Here is an 18,113-nt window from a genome sequence, read left to right as displayed (position 1 = left end):
AGGTGTCCCCGAGATTACATATTTTTGTATGTATGTGGGACACTCTTTGTCATCTCTTTTGGACAGAACTCCCCCTGTCCCCTCCCTATCAACCTCTGCCTTTTATAGTTAATGCTCTGCTAGTTGTTCGATCTATAACTATATGTAGGAGTTCTTCAAATCCTAGATAGATATATATATATATTTTTTTTTTTTGCTAAATTAAAGGTTTAGATTTTTTTTCTCTTTAATATTTATTGCATCTTTAGAAGATCTTAGTTAAATTCAATATAATATGATTCTAATATACACACACACACACATACAGAGATATATATCTAGAAATTCCGAGCTTCTTGTTTTGGTAAGATATTTATGTTTTACATTAGAAATTAAGTTATTTTCATATTAACCGGATTGTAAGAGTCAATTTAAACCTGTTTTATGCTTACTGGTTTCAGCCTACAAAAACTTGATGAGTACTGCCAAAAGACCTTGTCATTCTTTGACAACTTTCTTTAATTACCAATGGCCATGTTCTTGTTCTTGTTCCACAGGACTGGACTGGTTCTTCAAACAAGCAGGACCTAACTAACTTGATGCAAATTAACTGGTTTTAGTTTGAGTGATCCATCATCAAGGTGCTGTAATGCTTTTGCATATTTTGATTGGTTTCTAGCTTGTATCAATTCGGTCTTTCTCTTTTGCTTTTATCTCTGCAATAGATAAATGAATAAGTTATGCTATTTATTAGATAGTGGCTAAATATATTAATTAATGTTGAATCTACTACTGTTATTGGAAAAGTTATATCATAAAAATACTTTTTATATTCGCTCATGTAATAGGCTGTTGTGTACTAGGTGTGACAATAAATGAATACGCAAATATACTTTTGCTAAATGAATAAACAAAAAGTCAACGAAAATTCATCCATGCACTCTAGACAATCTCATGATGATGTTCATAAACATTTTTCTTGATAGTAAAGTACTTAATGTTTTGGATTAATCAAATCTTCTTCTTACTGTGGAGACTGGATTTCAGATGAAGCAGAAAGACCCATCTATAAAAGCAATGCATCCTTAATGGCTAACGCCCGTTTGGATATAGAAACGGTTTCATCTCATCTCATCTTTACAACTCTCTCAAATTCTCACACAAAATATAATAAACAATTCAACTTTTTCAAATCCCAAAACAATAATAATATTAAAAAATAATATTCTAACAATATTTTATTCAACTTTCAACTTTCATCTCTCTCTTCTTCTTCTTATAATATAATTTATTTATGTATGTTTGATAGAGTTATCGAAATATTCTCTGAATCTTTATTCTAAATACAATAAAATCGTGAACATTTTAATAACTAGTACTTCATACACACACACACATATGTAAAAGGAGTTGTTGGAGTGCATGTTGTAGATATGGAAGAAGATTTTTCATGTGTCACGGATTTGGCTCACAAGAACCAAGAGTTGGACCAGCAAAGCATTGCCGGATTAGAAGTCAACTCACAAATTATAGTGAGCATTGTTATGAAAGATGCTTTGAAGATTTGGATCCTTATTCCAAGATCATGTCGAGTAGATAGCTAAAAACAGTGAGAGAGAGAGAGAGAGAGAGAGATTGTAATTTATACAATTGCTTTAAGATTTTGTTGATACTATAATCAGATATCTTTATTCATATACCTGAAGATGTTAATAAAAATAAGATCTACTTCTTTCCTGCATCTGTTTCTCTGAGACTTGCAGTTTTGCAATCGAAATATAAAGAATTTACCTCTGCAAGAAAACTTGACATACATACACATCCAGAAAATCTAAAGGCCAAGTTAAATTTCATTTGATCAGTCTTGTTGTACAAACTACAAAGAGAGAAATGAAGTCACATAGCAAAGCAAGGAAAGAAAAAAAAAGGGTCACATAGTACAAACTTATGCCATTGTAACAAAGCACTCACTCTTTCTACATAACATCGAAACGTTGCAATATACTAGACGAAACCCAGCAAAAGCAACAATAAAGAAGCAAAAAGGAGCACTAAATTTTTATATGGGTCGCTCAACTGGCTTGCAAGAGAATTAGAGGGAGAAGGACCTGGGCTAGCAACAGTTGTGACATTTTCCTTTGAGCAAGTGTAATTACAACGACTAGGGCTGACGACTCTGTAAACACCACTGCTGGTAAGGATAAAAATATCCTTATTGTTGTCCTCCGCGAATGAGAAAGCATAACCCAAAGCAGGAAGAGTACTTCCTTGCAACAAGCTGCATGGTAGAGGAGAGTCAGCTGCACAACTGAAAGGAATTTCACTAGAGGTAAAGTTCCCACTGTCTTGTGGAGACTCGGTACCAGCCCACAGGGCAGCTGCATACAAATCTGCATACAAGTACCTGGAAAAATTGAGATCAAGCAACTTGTTAGCAAAGATCAAGATTATTGCAAAGGTCATCATGGTAGTCCAAAGAACAACCTTCATTGTTTTTTTTTTTTTTTTTTTTTTTTTTTTTCTTGGCTGACAATCATAGATTTTGTATCTTTCTCAACAATGTCATTACTCTTAGGAGGCTCTTCGACTGGTCATATCTAGAAATAACAACTAAAAGTCTCATCCACTGTGGTATAAAGATTAGAAAAGCTTAATTACCTTCCATACATGCAAGGATCAGTCGTAGACCGATAAAAATAGCCAGCAGTGATTGATGCAGACCCTTCTGCCTTATTTACATCAGAATGAGAGTATCCCATTACTGGCAAAATTGGGCTTATGGAGCTTGGAGTTGTATTGCCCCCAGGTGCCTCAGGAGGAGCATATGAATAGGGGCCCTCATAAACACGCCAGCCATAGTTTCCATTCTTAGTGATGAGATCCACCTCTTCATATTTATCCTGCAGGTGATAGAAAATGTTCGACATGTTGTTCAGAAACTATTTAACACATTCTTGGGTTCGTTTCCTACCGCACAGCCTTTCATCAGACAAGTTAAAAATTAAACAAAGATGCACGAGCATCATTATAAAAATGGAGAAATCCTTGAAATGTGAAATTCTCTTACTCTAAAAGATAATAAATTTTTTGGAAACAGAATGGACTTGCTTTATCTAGTTAGTGCGCATGATTACAAATTTAATGAGCAACCCCACACACCACGGAGAGTATGCAAAAAAGGTAAGAAATAGCTCAGATCTCTGTAATGCCATTTGAAGATGTTGATAAACAAGACTAAGCTAGCTAATCCATGGCAGTAAGCAATATAGTTGATGCAAACAAGATATGTTCCACTGGTACAGAAATCATTCTAAGGTATTTTTCAAACAGCCAGTTGCAATCATGTTTTCTTGTGAAGAAAGTTTACCAGATGCTTTGTAAAACTGAGATTTTTTAATTGATTCACCACAATTGATTCCTCAAAGTTACGACTGTTTGTAGTGTTGCTTACAAGATTGATTAAAGAACGGTTGTCATCTAACACATACATGAACACAAAAGAAGAAGTATAAAAAAAGCTCTTGAAATAGAGGCACTTTGAGTTCACTTAAAGGGCTGTCTAGTTTACTAACAATAGCACAGTAACTTCCCACAAAGACTATTGAAAGATAAATATCTCAAACCTGCCCAACATCCCCACACATGAAGTAGGAAGGCCTTTCTGAATCAAAACTGCAGCGCCAAGGATTTCTTAATCCATAAGCCCATATTTCAGGCTGCAATTCTGTATCTTCTTTGTAGGGATTATCCGGGGGAATAGAATAGTTTCCCCAACGACCAAGTTTATCAATTTCTTCAGCGCCTGGAAAGATATTAAATGGGACGAGTGAAAAAAAAATATAAAACTAATAAAACTATGCAAGTAAACCAGCTCCTTATTCATGCTACTTTATACAGAAAAGGAAAAAAGTTCAATCTATTCAACCACCATATATAGTCTGCTTCCGTATCTTGAATATTTTCTTTCTAAATTTCCCCCTTTTTTCTAATTGATCAGCATAGAAGCATGAAAGCAGACACAATAATTTTTATGGTTCCTAATAGGGCAAACAAATTGGAGGGATCATTGATTTCTTATTCTTAGCCTTGATAAGGGATCAATATCAGAACAAAAGGGTATATATTGAGATCCAAGAGGAAGTTATGAAAAAGACAGCAGATTGGTTTTAGTAACAGAAAAAAAAAAAAAAGGAGCTAAATGCACAAAGATTCTATGCTTTGATACTTACTGGGTATGCTATTTATGTCAAGCCTCATAATCTTTCCAAGCACTGACTTCTTGTTTTGGGCAAAATTGTAAGGATCACCTGTACCACCACCATCTCCCATCATGAAGTACAAATACCCATCAGCAGGTCCAAAGAGTATCTGCCCTCCATGATGAGACGTAAATGGAAGGCCCATCGTAAATATCCTTCTCACTTCTGTTGGTTTGGCATTCGTTGCCTGGAAAAGAATCAAGAGTTAGTCAGAAATCATTCGAGTTTAATCAACAACTTCAAAGTGTTGAACGTAGAAATTTGTACCAAAGAAAGCTGGGATGAGGTGCCGTTAACAGTATACTCTGCAACAACAGTTTGATACTGGCATGGCTGGGCACCATCATCAGGATCTAGCTTTGAAGGATCACAATCAACGTCAGAGTTACATGAACATCTTCCAGTACATCCTGGCCACTTAACCTTATCACAATTGAAGGAAGCAAAGAATCGCCCATTTTGTGCAAAGTTTGGATGAAATGCCATACCCATCATCCCAAATTGAGTATCAAAATATACTTCATCAGTTAGATCTAAAAAGGGATTGGATTCATCAAGCTCCAATGTGCTTCCCGCTCTTTGTTTAGGAATAGTTGCCAACCAAATCTTACCTTGCTGGTTAGCGAAAAATGCACGGTTTGACCCATCAGGATGAGCAGCCATGTTGAGGTAAGATCCATTCCCTATTTTCTCAAGGCACAAGCCATGTGGAGGGCTAGGAGTTCCAGTGTTATTTAGCATAACAGGTTGCCCATCAAAACATACCGATCCATCACTAGACGCCCCACCAAATGCATTGCAGAAATCAGTTTCTGATTGCCAGTACTGGGTCAGTTTGCTAGCATTGGAATTGGCAGGTAATCCAACTTGACCTTTCAGTGAAGGGGCAAAGGGAGAATTCACGAAAGACACATTTTGGCATGTATCCCATACACTGGAGCAGAAGTTAGTTGCTGCTTGGGTAGATTGGGATGAATTCACTGAAACAGTGGAGTTGCAAAGTACAGGAACTGGCCGGGGCGTAGAACCAACTGTAAATAGCTCAGCCGAAAATGGATCGCATCTCTATAAATCATGATAACAAAGCAATAATACTCGTCACAAATATTCACCACCAAGTAAATGAAAAATCGATGCGTATAAAAACAAAAAGAAGGTTCACGGAAAGATCAATTACATGTTTAAGAATGACAACTTCTATTCATCCAAATGGCAAGTTATAAATTGGCCATGAAAAGGGAACAACAGACTAACATCGAAGATTCACAAGGGGGAAAAAAAAAAAAAAAAACAGAACTTTCAAGTTGTTGCAATACGAATTTGGGATGAAATTTTCAAGAGTGCCATGCCACTCATTTTCTCGAGAAAGGGCCATATAAAACGAAGTCTGGAAGTCGGAAAAACATTTATATAACTATTTATCTATATTGTGATACGTGCGGCAATTATAATGAACAGTACAAAAAGAGAAAACAAGAAAAGCACACAAATTTATCGTGATTTGGCATCAGCCTACTTATTCTATATACGTGTTGTACTATATGAGTCACATACTACAACAATCTATAAATATAAAAACTTACCGCACAGAGTATTGATTTCACAACAGAAGCACAGTTAGGATCAGAGATATTCATGGCTTGGAATTGCTTCTGTAATTGTAAATCTTCTGCTGAGTTGCAGCACGCGCTCCCATTGTAAGAACAAAACTTTAAAGTGGTGTTCAGGGTGAAGGGTGCCGCTAGACGAATCAAATTAATAGAATAGAAATGACAAGTCAGTTTAGAAGATAGATATTCAAACATAAGACACTGAGATCTAAAATCAAAAAGTGTGAGAGCAGAACGTACTTGAATCAATGCATAAAGGATGCGAAAAGGAAGGAACAAAAAACAGCAGCAAGGTACAAGAGAGGAGGGTAGTTGCAAGAACTCGTCCCATCTTAGTAGACAGATATAGAAAAGCAGATGTTTTAGTATTACGTCCCTCTCTGTAATGAACTCCGGGAGAGTCTAAAGCAGCAATAGTACGGGACTAACTTTCTGAAACAGATGAAGATTATATACGAAAGTGAGTCTTCCTGACTGCTGAACATGTTGCCCATAAACAAATCCTGGTCTTTCATTTAGCTCTCGAACGTTGGCCAATCTACATCCTCTCTCTCTCTCTCCAAAATTTCATACTTTCTTTATTCAGCTTGAGGGAATTCCTTTACAACACTCTCTGTATTGGTAAATTTAGCTTCCAGAAGAAAAGTTCATTTAATCACCCCCCCCGGCCGACAAATTTATTTTCAACTCCATGAAATGAAGAATACACGTTCAATTAAATATTGATAGAGCTACTGGATCCAAGAAGTAAAGATACGGGAAAAGGATGGAGGAAGCAAGTTGAACAATCTAGTTGACTTTCAGGAATTCTTTATTCAAACTATTTAAATAAATTGGGGTGGTTGAGAAGATTATCCGCTGGTTTTTGCCACCAAAAGAACTTGGATAGATCTTGGTTGTTTTAATTTAATATGCCTTCAGCCCATATTGATTACCCATGTGGGTTCAGCGTTTCCACTGCAACCCGACACCAAAACACGAGCCTAAAAACATGACCAACATTCAAATATGAATGAAAACCCACTTGCATTTGCATCCGAGAAAAGACATAAAAAAAGGCCTTCAAAGTTCAAACGGCGACCATGACATAAATAATAGGACAAACTAACAAAGATAAGATTGTTCCACAATACATACATACATATATATATATATATATAAGTATTGAGGTTTTATGTTAAAGTCGCGCTCTTCTAGAGAAATATTGAGGTTTTCCAGCACAAAAATATTACAATAACATCTGGGTCAAGCTCTGCTCAGAATTTTTTAGGGAAAGGTCGCTGTAACTTTTGAAAATGAAGGAAGAAGATAGGAGCATTTGGCTTGCTTTTGGTGCATGAAAACTGTGTTGTATTGTTTGCAGAGATGGAAAAGGGAGGAAACGAAAACGAAAGTTACCAGGCGAAAGTGGGCCCCAGTCTCGTCTCATCCATTGGTGGATGGGTCGAAGACTTGATAATTTGCACTTTGCAAGTACAGACGCCGTCAGATTCTGCTTCTCTGTTTTTCTGACTTTCTGGATGTGGTGGGAATTTGGGAAGGTCAATCTAGGGCCCTAGGGCTTATCTAAAAGACCCCGTATATTCTGTATTTAAAGTTACACCATTGATTTTAGTTTTCTTTTCAAATGTGACCCCAAGTTAACAGCTGATTGATATAATGATTTTCTGCTAATTTAATTTGTTTTTGTATAGGTAATTTTTTTTGTAACCACAGTAATTTTTCACTAAAAAAATAGGGTTTTGGTGAATTTTGAGCTGCAGTCTCTTCCCCTTTTTTGTTTTAAAAAAATAGCATGTGTTAAGTAATTATTATTATTGTTGTTATAATTGTTATTATTATTATTATTATTACTACTATATTCATTGCATGTGATAATAATTTGAAGTCAAAATAAGAATATGCTTTGTGGTTTTATATATGTTGCATATACGTAGTTGCTTAGGTGATCATGAACATGAAAGTCAATGAAATCTTAAATCTTATTTGGCTTAGAAAAAAAATATATAGTAACCATATGTTGGTTTGGTACAACAGTAATCTGGCAACATAATGTCCAAAAAAATAAGCTGTAATTAAATACTGAAATCAATTCAATCAGAGGGGTAGAGATCAACTTGTAAAATCTTTATTGAACGGTCCAATTCATTAATTGGGTTAATTTAGTGCATAGTTGTGTATATGAAAACTAGGGTGTACTGGGTCCAGTTCGGTCTAGTTTTGGAGAGATTTTAGAACCGAAACGGTATATATCTGTTTTAGAAATTTAAGAATCAATACTGACTGATTCATCACAAAAATTGAAACTTTCAATTTTTTCAGTTTCGGTCTGGTCCAGTTTTTTGATTTACCATTTACACATGTGACACTATGTATGTTTAATATTATAATTTTTTTAATACTAAACTTAATTGTGAGAATTTAGTATTTATTATTAATAATTACTAATTGTTTAATATTATAATTTTTTTAATACTAAACTTGTGAGAATTGTAAAAACAAAGCCAATTATTATAAAAGTTAAATTAAAAACCAATTGTTCCTAACTTTAAGCCGAAGAGCTTGCTTTTGACTTTTAACATCGACTCTCAAGAATTAAGGTTTTTTCATTTTTTTTTTTTTTTTTTGGGCTTAAGTGAAGCAAATAAATATATAAAATAGACCAGATAATATTTATTGAGTCTATAATGTTATTCAGAAAATTTACAGGAATAATATTAAATATTGTAAAATTCATTTTATTTTATGTGTTTATCTTTGTATTTCTTAAATTCATACAAAAATTGAAGAGATCATTTCTAGTTTTTACACCAACAATATAGCTTGACTCAAATTGAACAGCTAACACTAACTTGCTTTCAGTCTGACCATAATATTTTAAGCAAGTGTGTAATGAAGTCCCGTGCGGTGGGCGGCGTGCTCCAAGCAATGGTGCAAGAAGACAATGAAACAGAGACATAGCGATGGTGGTGTTTGGCAACTGATAAAAAGGTCTCAAGGGCTCCACACTTTTTGCAACTGACTGAGACAGTATTCTTTCTTTCTGATACATTACCCTCCAATCTCTGATAATGAAACCAGTAGCTAGCTTGCCATCGGCTGCATCTGTCCACCAAAATTGACTTGTCAACGATCATCTGTGGTGGTCTCCACTTGAAGTTTACAGTCTTTTCCCCGTGAAGGCAGATTGACTTATTTATGAGTTCCAGCAACAATCCCTTTTCATTGACTTTTAAGTTTCAAGTGCATTTTACCACCAATGTTGGCGTTGCCTTTAATGCCATGGAGACAGGCAGCAACTATCAAACCTGCAGCAGTCGATAACTCAAAAGTCGTAGGAATTTTTTCATTTTTTTATAATGTCAAGAGCACATGATTCACACTGCTCACTTAACACAAAGAATAATGCTACTTCCACCGCTCCAGCGAGAGCTGGGCCACTGTTAGTTATTTTGGTATATTATTTTTAAGTTTTTTTTTACATGTATTTTTTAACACTTTTAATTTTTTTTTAAAAAAAAAATACAACATCATTAAAAAAAACACTTCCTTAATCACAAAGTAAAAAAATAAAAAAAAATTGCTAGCAGGACTAGCATTATTCTAATGAGATTGTATAAAGAGGTATGAATGCCTACCGAGAAAGGTTTCAATGAAGAATCATAAACAGTAAACTCTGCAATTACACCAAGCTTTGCAGGATCACATTGCACATCTGCACACTTAAATGAGAGAAAGAAACACCCCTTGTCTCCAAAATTCGAATGAATGTCAAACCCCTTAAAACCGTACTCAATTTTCAGTAAAAAAGGGCACTTCATCCGTTGTGTCTACTGTCTAGAAGGATTTTGGATTCAACAATCCCTAATAATCAGGAACAGTTGAATGTCAGCCACATCTTACAAGTCTTCTTGATCAGACAAGAATGCTTGGTTGGAGACGTCAGAATGTGGAACATATTAAGATAAGAACCATTTTCTATTTTTTCTCATCCACAGAGACAGAAAATCATAAGTTTGCATCTTCAGCATCTATTGACAATCTGGAGAGGGAAAGGGAAAAAGAGTGTCTTGAGTATTATCAAAAGCATGAGTGTCATTATCTCCTAATTCAATTGTAGTACAGCCTCGAATTTGCTTACACAATCTACCATTCTCTCATGGATATCAGCTCTAGTTACACATTTTTCTCAGAACTAAAATTTTTAAAACAAAGCCGTCAGAGAAATTAATTACCACAGGTACAAGAGAGGTTCTCCAATGAAACAGCACCAAAGCAAACAGAGGCTACTGCCAACAATGAATAAAGCTGCAATTCCCCAGATCAAATAAGTAACATGTACACTTGGTTTCTTTTGATTACATGCGTGCCTCCTCTATATTCCTTGCACCTTCTCAGCAGCTACAATAGTCTCAACCATCAAGTGCACCAAGCGCTTTCATGTCCTCCAAAAAGGCCACATATGAGTCATCAATGCTCTGTTTCTTTGGTGCTGATGATGAGTTTGCTGGTTCTGGCTTCACGACAGTTGGACCAGTTGGCCCACTGACCATTGCAGCACTTGTGAGTGATGATTTTGGCTTTCCTTTCGGGACAGCAGTCTCTCTCCTCACTCTAACAGATGCAGGAACCTGAGCTCAGATCCAAAATAAGCTCGAGTCATGGAGGGTATATCACAATGAAAGTTCAAATAATCGAAGTTCAAATATCAAGCCAGACAAACTGGAGTAGAACTTGAATAAGGAATCTTTTTTACCCATGTCAGCTCCCCACACAGATGCCATTTTATACTATTACTAGATTAGGTAGTCCAGTAAAAATCACAATTTTTTTTTTGGATAAGTAGAAATCACAAATTTTGACAACCCAATGAGTATGCTATTTATAAGCCTAGTGTGGCTACTTAGTGTAGGACCCATTATATTCATGAAAAAAATTTAAATTACCAATCATTCTTATGTAAGCTGATGTGGAAGGTTTTTACATCTGCAGTGTGTTTCAACAGGCTTGCAAATAAATTTACATAAATTTACTAAAAAACTATATGGCTTCAGAACCAGTTTATACAGACTCACTCACCTTGCTATGCTTTTTAGAACACTTCAACATATGCCAATGCTCTTATATTGAAAATTGTAGTGACAAACTTCCCAACCCACTGATATTGTGCCTATTCATACATGTAAAACAGTGTCCTTTATCTTTTTTTGATAAGTATTCTATTTCTAATAATGCCTCAACAGTGTCCTTTATCTATTATGCTACAAGTTTAATGGTGTAATTTAAAAAATGTGGATCATTCGTAATGATACACATTCAGATTAAAACATCTTATAGGTCTATAAATGCTCACAAATTCATAGACGCAACATGTTTATTCTCCCGGATGTGTGATACGGAGATGGAATAGCCAGGAATTATTGGAACTCCTCCATATGTGCAATTTTTTATTGTCTTCTTATCAATTTTTAATTGCCCCAAATTAGTTGGGCTTGTTGCCTCTCAGCAAGCTGAATAGATGGACAGAGAGGATGCAAATGTATTACTTATATTTTGGCATACTGATGCAAACACATTACTACAAGAACTTGGAAAATTTGGACATATAACTAACAAAGGAGAACCAACTAACCATAGCTGTAAGTTCTGGAGTGTGCTGAGCTAGTGGCCTCTTAACAACAGTAGATGCAGCAGATTTGATATATGAAGGTTTCTGAGGAGCAGATGGTATATTAGAAGCATGCTCATCTTCTTGGAAGGTAGGCGGAGGACCAGGTGGAAGTGGTGGTCTCATCATCGGGGGAGGCCCAGGGGAGGACCATATGGAGGCCTTGGCATTAGCGGATGCATAACTCCAGGGGGACCTGCTAAACCGGGAAGTCCAGGACCAGATAATGGAGGCCGCATATCTGGAGGAGGTAGCAGTGGGGGATGCCGTGATATTCCTGGGGTAATACATCAGGCTGTAAAGTTGGGAGCAGGCTGGGTCCAGGTGGAGGTTGGTGGCGTGGAGGGGGTGGGGGTGGAACCATTCTTGAGAGATCCTGAGTTGCTGAAAAATTATTGGTATCAGCATTAGATGGTGCACCTTCTGACTGGTTACTTGATTTCAGTGGCAGCCCAGGCGGGGGAGGAGGAAGCACGGCAGGCACCTACAAAGGAGATATTATCACTATCAAGTACAACTTGGAATAACTACAATTAAGTCATGGAGTTAGATTTCCAGCCAAGCATATACTTTTTTAGGGCATGAAAACCAAGAAGATATTAATCCTGTCCATTAACTTTCCAATTTTCACGAGAGCAAGCCTACTTAGCAAGGTGTGATCAATTTTTTTTCTGACAATCTTGTTTTCTTTTTTTTTTTTTTTTTTTTTTTTTTTTTGGGTGGGGGGGATAGTTAACCTCTTTTCCAACAATCTTATGCATTTCATTGTAGACCGAATCCCAGAAAGTATGTAGACAAACTTACCTGCGCTTGCTCCTTGGACTTCAGGCCGTCTAACAGTGCGGGTTGGTTTGTCTCCTTTTCACCTCCACTGGTACCAGGTGGAGGTGGCAGAGCAGACAATTGGAGTGGAGGAGGTGGAGGAGGTGTAGGGCGATTAGCAACTTGCTCTTTTGGTGGGGGCCAGGAGGTGGTGGCGGCGGCGGCAAAGGTGGTGCAGGTAATGGCATAACCAAGTTTGGTGGGGCAGGCGTTGGGGGCATTGGAGGTGGAGGAGGTAGAGGCAAAGATGCAGGTTTAACAGAGCCATCCCCAGAGTCAATGCTTTCAGTATCTGGCAAGGGGGAGGTGGTGGAGGTGGAGGAGGTGCAGCTAACTCAGCATCTTCTAACTCTGTCTTTGATGATGATGCGGAAGCACTGGATGAAGCAGAAGACAAGGGAATTCTAGGCCCTACAGTTCAAATTCAAAAGCATAATCAGAGAGAGAGAGAGAGAGAGAGAGAGAGAGAGAGAGAGAGAGTAAACTGAAAATATCTAATTAACATTTAATGAAGAACTTATAAAAAAAACATTTAATGAAGAATGAAGGAATGCAGAGAAAAGGGACAGGCCTATTGATGATTTATACATGGGAGGCTTTCCTGGTGGTGGGGCACCAGTAGAATTCAGTGTGGGATGATAGTAAACAGAGTCCTGCAGACACAAATTAGGTGAGTGCGGGTTCAAGAGCAAGCAGAAAAGAACTGGAATGATCTTCACAGGACAGGTCTTACTTCAGGCTTTGGATGCTTGACTTTCTCTTCTTCTTCTGCAGTTGTCCGTCTTCGAGGAGGTCCCAAATGGCTGAGCAGAAGATAAGCTTAGTTTGTAAATTAAAACAAACAGACATTAAATCTAAAATCCAACCACATGCACAGAAGTAAATTAGGAAGTGATATGCTTCTTCACCTGAACATAACAGGGGCCTCACCCTTCTCCCGCATTTTCTCTTCATATTCCTGTCAAAGAGGAAGTATGTGATCATCATGTACAGACGATCAATGCTGATAAATAGCAGAAAAATATCAAGTCAAACTAGTTTGACATGCAACAACAATAAGATCGTTGCCTTTGTAAAGGGCCAATTGATTACACACTAAAGATTAAGATCATTTTCCTTTAAAAAAAAATAGATAAATCCTCTCAATTACTACTTAATAGGGGGTTTTGCCTTGCAGTAATTACTCAAAAAAAAGTGAGAGAATCAAACTATCACCAGCTATGCAGAGAATATAAAAAAATGGATGAAGATATTTCAGCCTTTTAGAGAGAGGCGGAAAGGAAGTGTATGCTCAACAACTTTTTTCAGTTTACAGAAAAATACAATTGCTTAACCTTTACAAGAGTTCAGTCAATTAGACAGAATAAATCAGAATTTGATGTAACCTAGAAGCATTACATAAATTCAAACTGATGAAGGGCAAAAAGAAGAAAGATGCCAAATTTATGGTCAAAAAGTTGCATATCTTGTTTGCAGGTCTGGAATTCTCTCAGCATTTTTTCTTTTGGCTTGAAACCATGGGCTATGGGACTCAAGATAGAAACCTTTAATTATCAAACCCTTGTACTTGTCCAAAGACACCTAAGCATAGCCCGTTACAAAGAAATAAAACTATTGATGGAAGACACACTTTACTGCCCAGTTATAACTATGCTAACGATTCCTAAAATACCCCTAACACACTAACCCTTGATGACCTTCAGTTTTCTCCCCCGATTTGTGCTCATCGATTTTAATCACATCAATATTACTATTTCATGACTTGGTAAATGGTACAAAGAATGAACAGTGATTAGATAATGATCAATGGATGCTGTTATGACTAAAGACTTTTAAGAATGATGCAATGACTACTCTTCATTCACCAATTACATGCCACCCTGTATTTGTGACCAACTCAGAACTATATTTCATCAGACAAAAAGCCACCCTGGTACTTTTTCAAATATGCAATGAAATGGATATGAACATTATGATTGGCAAGTTTTTAGGGGTAGCTTAGAAATATGGAAACTATGTAAATTTTTTTTTTTTTTTTAATAAGTACTAAGTAAATTATTCCCAAGATAAAGGTATAGGTAAAGCATAATTGATGAGAACCAACACATGTTGACATTTCCACGGATGCAAGAGAGAAGAGTTGCAAGGAATTTGTAAAAAAATCTCATGTGTGACTATACCTTCCTCTTTTTTAAAACAAGGTTATATGTGTCCTCTAGTTGCCTCTTCTTGTGCTTTCTTGCTTTGTCCAAAGCACCATCAGCCTCTGCACCGATTAGTAACACACATGGAGTTGCATATTAGCAGCCTTTTTGACATAATCTTTCTGTATTATGCATTATGTTCTCATGCAAGAAATTCTGATTGTTTTGTGATAATCATCTTATAATTTAAAAATGACATTTTTTGAAATGGATGACCACCAATGTCGCTGTTATCAAATGGGGATTATCAAACAGAACATAACTTACTCATCATTTCCAACTTCTCAATTTGCTCCCTAAGAGTTTCAGGATCTTTCTTCAAGAGCCCCACCTCTCTCACCTTTTTCCTTTCTTTCTTGTTCTGTTAATCAAATAGCACGACGTCAAAAAAAAAAAAAAACACATAACACAATGTGCATATGTTTTAGAAAACCACACATATGATGATCACAACATTACATTTGTGAAGTTAGATGAACACATATGTAACTTAGATCTTAGTGAACTAAACAGATATAGAAAGAGCAACAGCCATATCTAGTACCCACTAACTAGAGACTGACCATTTCACAAGCATACTTACGTGCTTTGACGTCCTCATTAAAATTAAAATAATGAGTATTCAAAAAAGTTTATTCCTACGACTCTTTCTCATAAGCTAAAGAGTGATTACAAATGAACCTCAACTTGAAGCTGCCATTAACTTAAGAGAAATGATTTGTACAAGTCCCAGATAGACAAGCCTCATGCAAGCCCTTGTAAAAAAAGTGTGAAAAAAATTATTTTTTATTAGTGGGACCCACTTTTTTACAAAAGCTTGTATGGAGCTTGTCTATTTGGGGCTTGTACCTAGAGCATTACTCTTAACTTAATGCCACACCATTCAGAACTAGTTTTTTTTATAGGTAATCAAGAAATTTTATTCATAGGAAAATGAGGTATAGTCCAAGTACACAGGAGAACTAGTTAATATATGTAAGGGGCCCAATAAATTGAGAACAGAACAAAGAATTCAGACACGACAATGGTGTAGTTATTTAGAAGTGATTAACCCCCAGGGGTTGGTTCAAGTGGTAAAGGTCTTGGGCTTGAAGGTATGCTCCCTCCAGGTCTAAGGTTCAAATCCTACTGGGTGCAAACAATCTCTAGGGGCCATGCCTCCAATCGCTGAGATGGGGGGTTTTACCCTTGAATTACCCAAGATGCACTTGTGGAAAACTCCTTACTAAGGGCCTATGCAGCCCCGAGATTAGTTGGGATGCTGTTCTTGGACACCCGGTGCCAATAAAAAAAGAGTTATTTAGAAGTGATTAATCAGTTCCATCTCACAGCATTCCTTAAGAAACTCATTCTTAAGGTTCATCACCCTACCTCCAATCGCCAGCTCATTTTTCTCTGCTCAAAATGTCCCTCTTGTTGTTTTGTTTGTTTTTCTAAGGTCTCGTTTGGTTTCACAAACTTTTAAAACCATCTCATCCGATCTCATCTCATCTTAATATCCAAACACCATTCAAACACAAATATTTTTCAATTTCAAATTTTCAACTTTTTAACTTTTTCATCAAATCATTACAAGTTTTTCAAACTTCCAAACAAAATACAAAAAACAATTCAACTTTTTCAAATGTAAAAAAAAATACTATATTAAAAAATTATATTCTAACTCTCTTTTAACTTTATAATTTTTTTATTCAACTTTTTCCCTTCCCTTTCCCAAAACCCCATAAAAATCTTAACTCAAATCATTTCATTACTATTCACAAATTATTTATCTCATCTCATCTGTGTAACCAAACAAGGCCTAAGTCTACTTCTTCTCCTCCATTTAAATCCCAGGAATGCAAAGCAAAACAGGCTAACAAAACACTCTCTAGCAAAATTTCACGATGGTCCATGATCTATTTGTGGACATTGGATAGATAAACATGGAGTATCTTAGCGAGTTTGGTCGATATAATTTCTTTACCCCCCAAGTGTTTTATATGATAGGGGATCATGCCCTTTACTTAGGGCACCGGATTAAATTCGAGTGGCCAATCCAGTGTTCATGAAAGATTAATATATCTCATAAGGCTACAAATTTTGATCAAAAGTAACAGAACTCCCCAAAAATCCAAGAGAAAGGAAAAAGAACGAGGGAGGTTTTGAATCACAGATATTTCACTCACCGAACCCACCGAACCCGTCCAAAATAAAGTAGCTAAAAACACTAACAAACTTTATAAGTCGAATAGTGCTATCGAGGCTTCATTCTATCCAGATTGTATCGTTTTTGAGCAACAAAGCGACCAAGAAAAGCATGGAATTTTTTTTGTTAAAAAATAATTCCATATCACTTTCCCAGTTTTATATGCAATTAAACGCAAATCAAACTTATTTTAGGGCAAAAGCAATCAGCGCAACGCCGCACAAACGGCGAAAATCGATTACAAAATTTCACGAAACAGTGCAAAAAAACCAATAAAACAGAACACGTAATGACGGGTTCAGACACGAAAACGGTGTAGTTTAAGAGATGGGAATTACCCGTTTAAGCTCCCTCTTGCGGAGCTCCTTACGGAACGCGTCCGTAGGGTTCATCGCCTTGCCTCCCTTCGTCGTCTTCATCTTTCAACTCAGTATCTGCCTCTCTCTCACTCTCTCTCTCTCTCTCTCTCTCTCTGTGTGTGTGCTAAAAAATCCCCTCTTCTTCTCCTTCTGCTTTATCTTGTCCGATTAAAAAATCGCAGCCAAAACGGAGGTCACAGAGGCACAGAGCGAAATGGAAACTCTGTGCTTGTGGATGTTCTTAATTTGTAATTACGTATGTAACCCCTACTGTTTCTGATAAGAGAAGTAGAACTGCTAACCATGTCGTTTTAGTTCGTTACGGGCCACGGCCCTACAGAAGCTAGCCCACTGCTTTTTAGTTCTGGGCTTGTGCCCGAAGAGAATAGAATTTTTTATATATAAGGTACATTTCATCTTAAATTTTAAAAAAAACTTATATTCTCAAATTAGTATATAGAATATATTTATGAAAATACTTACATTATATAATTTAATTTTAAAAATAAATTTTAAAAAACAATTCTTACAAATCAAATTTTACAATTTAAGTTATGTGGATGATACACTCTACACACCGTCTTGAAAATAGAATAATTCTAAAGTGAAGTTTAGATAGTGAGATGAGATGAGATAATTTTAGATGAAAATTAAATAAAATATTATTAAAATATTATTTTTTAATATTATTATTATTTTGAGATTTGAAAAAAATTAAATTATTTATTATATTTTGTGTTAGAATTTAAAAAAATTGTAATGATAAGATGTGATGAAATAAAATACTTAAATTTTATTATTCTTGATCAAATTAGTCTGACATTTTGCATATTAAATGACTTCCTATAAAAAGCAGTTCAATAAATAATAATAATAATAAAAACCACTTAAACTGTGTGACAACAATTGGTATGATTGGAAAGGACAATCTAGAATGAGCGAGAGCATATCTCTTAAAAAGAAAAAAAAAAAAAAAAAATTGTTCAATCCATAATTTATTTTAGAAAAATAGTATTTGTTTCAG

At 36.0% G+C, this 18,113-nt stretch overlaps 2 protein-coding genes across 3 annotated transcripts; both read right to left on the bottom strand.

Annotated features, from left to right (window-relative positions):
- Positions 1-1,806: 1,806 nt before the first annotated feature.
- Positions 1,807-7,385, bottom strand: LOC121235807 (HIPL1 protein-like). Of its 2 annotated transcripts, XM_041132230.1 has the most exons (8): positions 7,247-7,385; positions 6,089-6,280; positions 5,822-5,979; positions 4,506-5,303; positions 4,209-4,425; positions 3,603-3,781; positions 2,638-2,879; positions 1,807-2,383 (listed from the first exon to the last, which is right to left on the bottom strand). In XM_041132230.1, the coding sequence occupies exons 2-8, from the start codon at positions 6,177-6,179 to the stop codon at positions 1,984-1,986; spliced, it is 2,085 nt and encodes a 694-aa protein (XP_040988164.1). In that variant the 5' UTR covers positions 6,180-6,280; positions 7,247-7,385; the 3' UTR covers positions 1,807-1,983. The 2 variants fall into 2 exon arrangements, with proteins under 2 accessions (XP_040988164.1, XP_040988165.1); XM_041132231.1 differs by lacking the exon at positions 6,089-6,280 and having other exon boundaries at positions 7,247-7,383.
- A 2,518-nt stretch (positions 7,386-9,903) lies between these two features.
- Positions 9,904-17,344, bottom strand: LOC121234683 (protein EARLY FLOWERING 5). Its single transcript, XM_041130736.1, is given in 13 exon segments — positions 9,904-10,479; positions 11,481-11,659; positions 11,662-11,799; positions 11,802-12,000; positions 12,321-12,481; positions 12,484-12,640; positions 12,643-12,749; positions 12,910-12,991; positions 13,072-13,141; positions 13,247-13,296; positions 14,519-14,604; positions 14,810-14,903; positions 17,069-17,344. Coding segments are annotated over 13 exon segments (1,623 nt in total). The 5' UTR covers positions 17,150-17,344; the 3' UTR covers positions 9,904-10,260.
- Positions 17,345-18,113: the final 769 nt, after the last annotated feature.

This window comes from Juglans microcarpa x Juglans regia, chromosome 6D (assembly GCF_004785595.1).
Source record: "Juglans microcarpa x Juglans regia isolate MS1-56 chromosome 6D, Jm3101_v1.0, whole genome shotgun sequence".
In the NCBI taxonomy this organism is placed as follows: domain Eukaryota; kingdom Viridiplantae; phylum Streptophyta; class Magnoliopsida; order Fagales; family Juglandaceae; genus Juglans; species Juglans microcarpa x Juglans regia.
The sequence above is the reverse complement of the archived record's forward strand: the minus strand, read 5'-3'. Positions and strand labels throughout refer to the sequence as shown.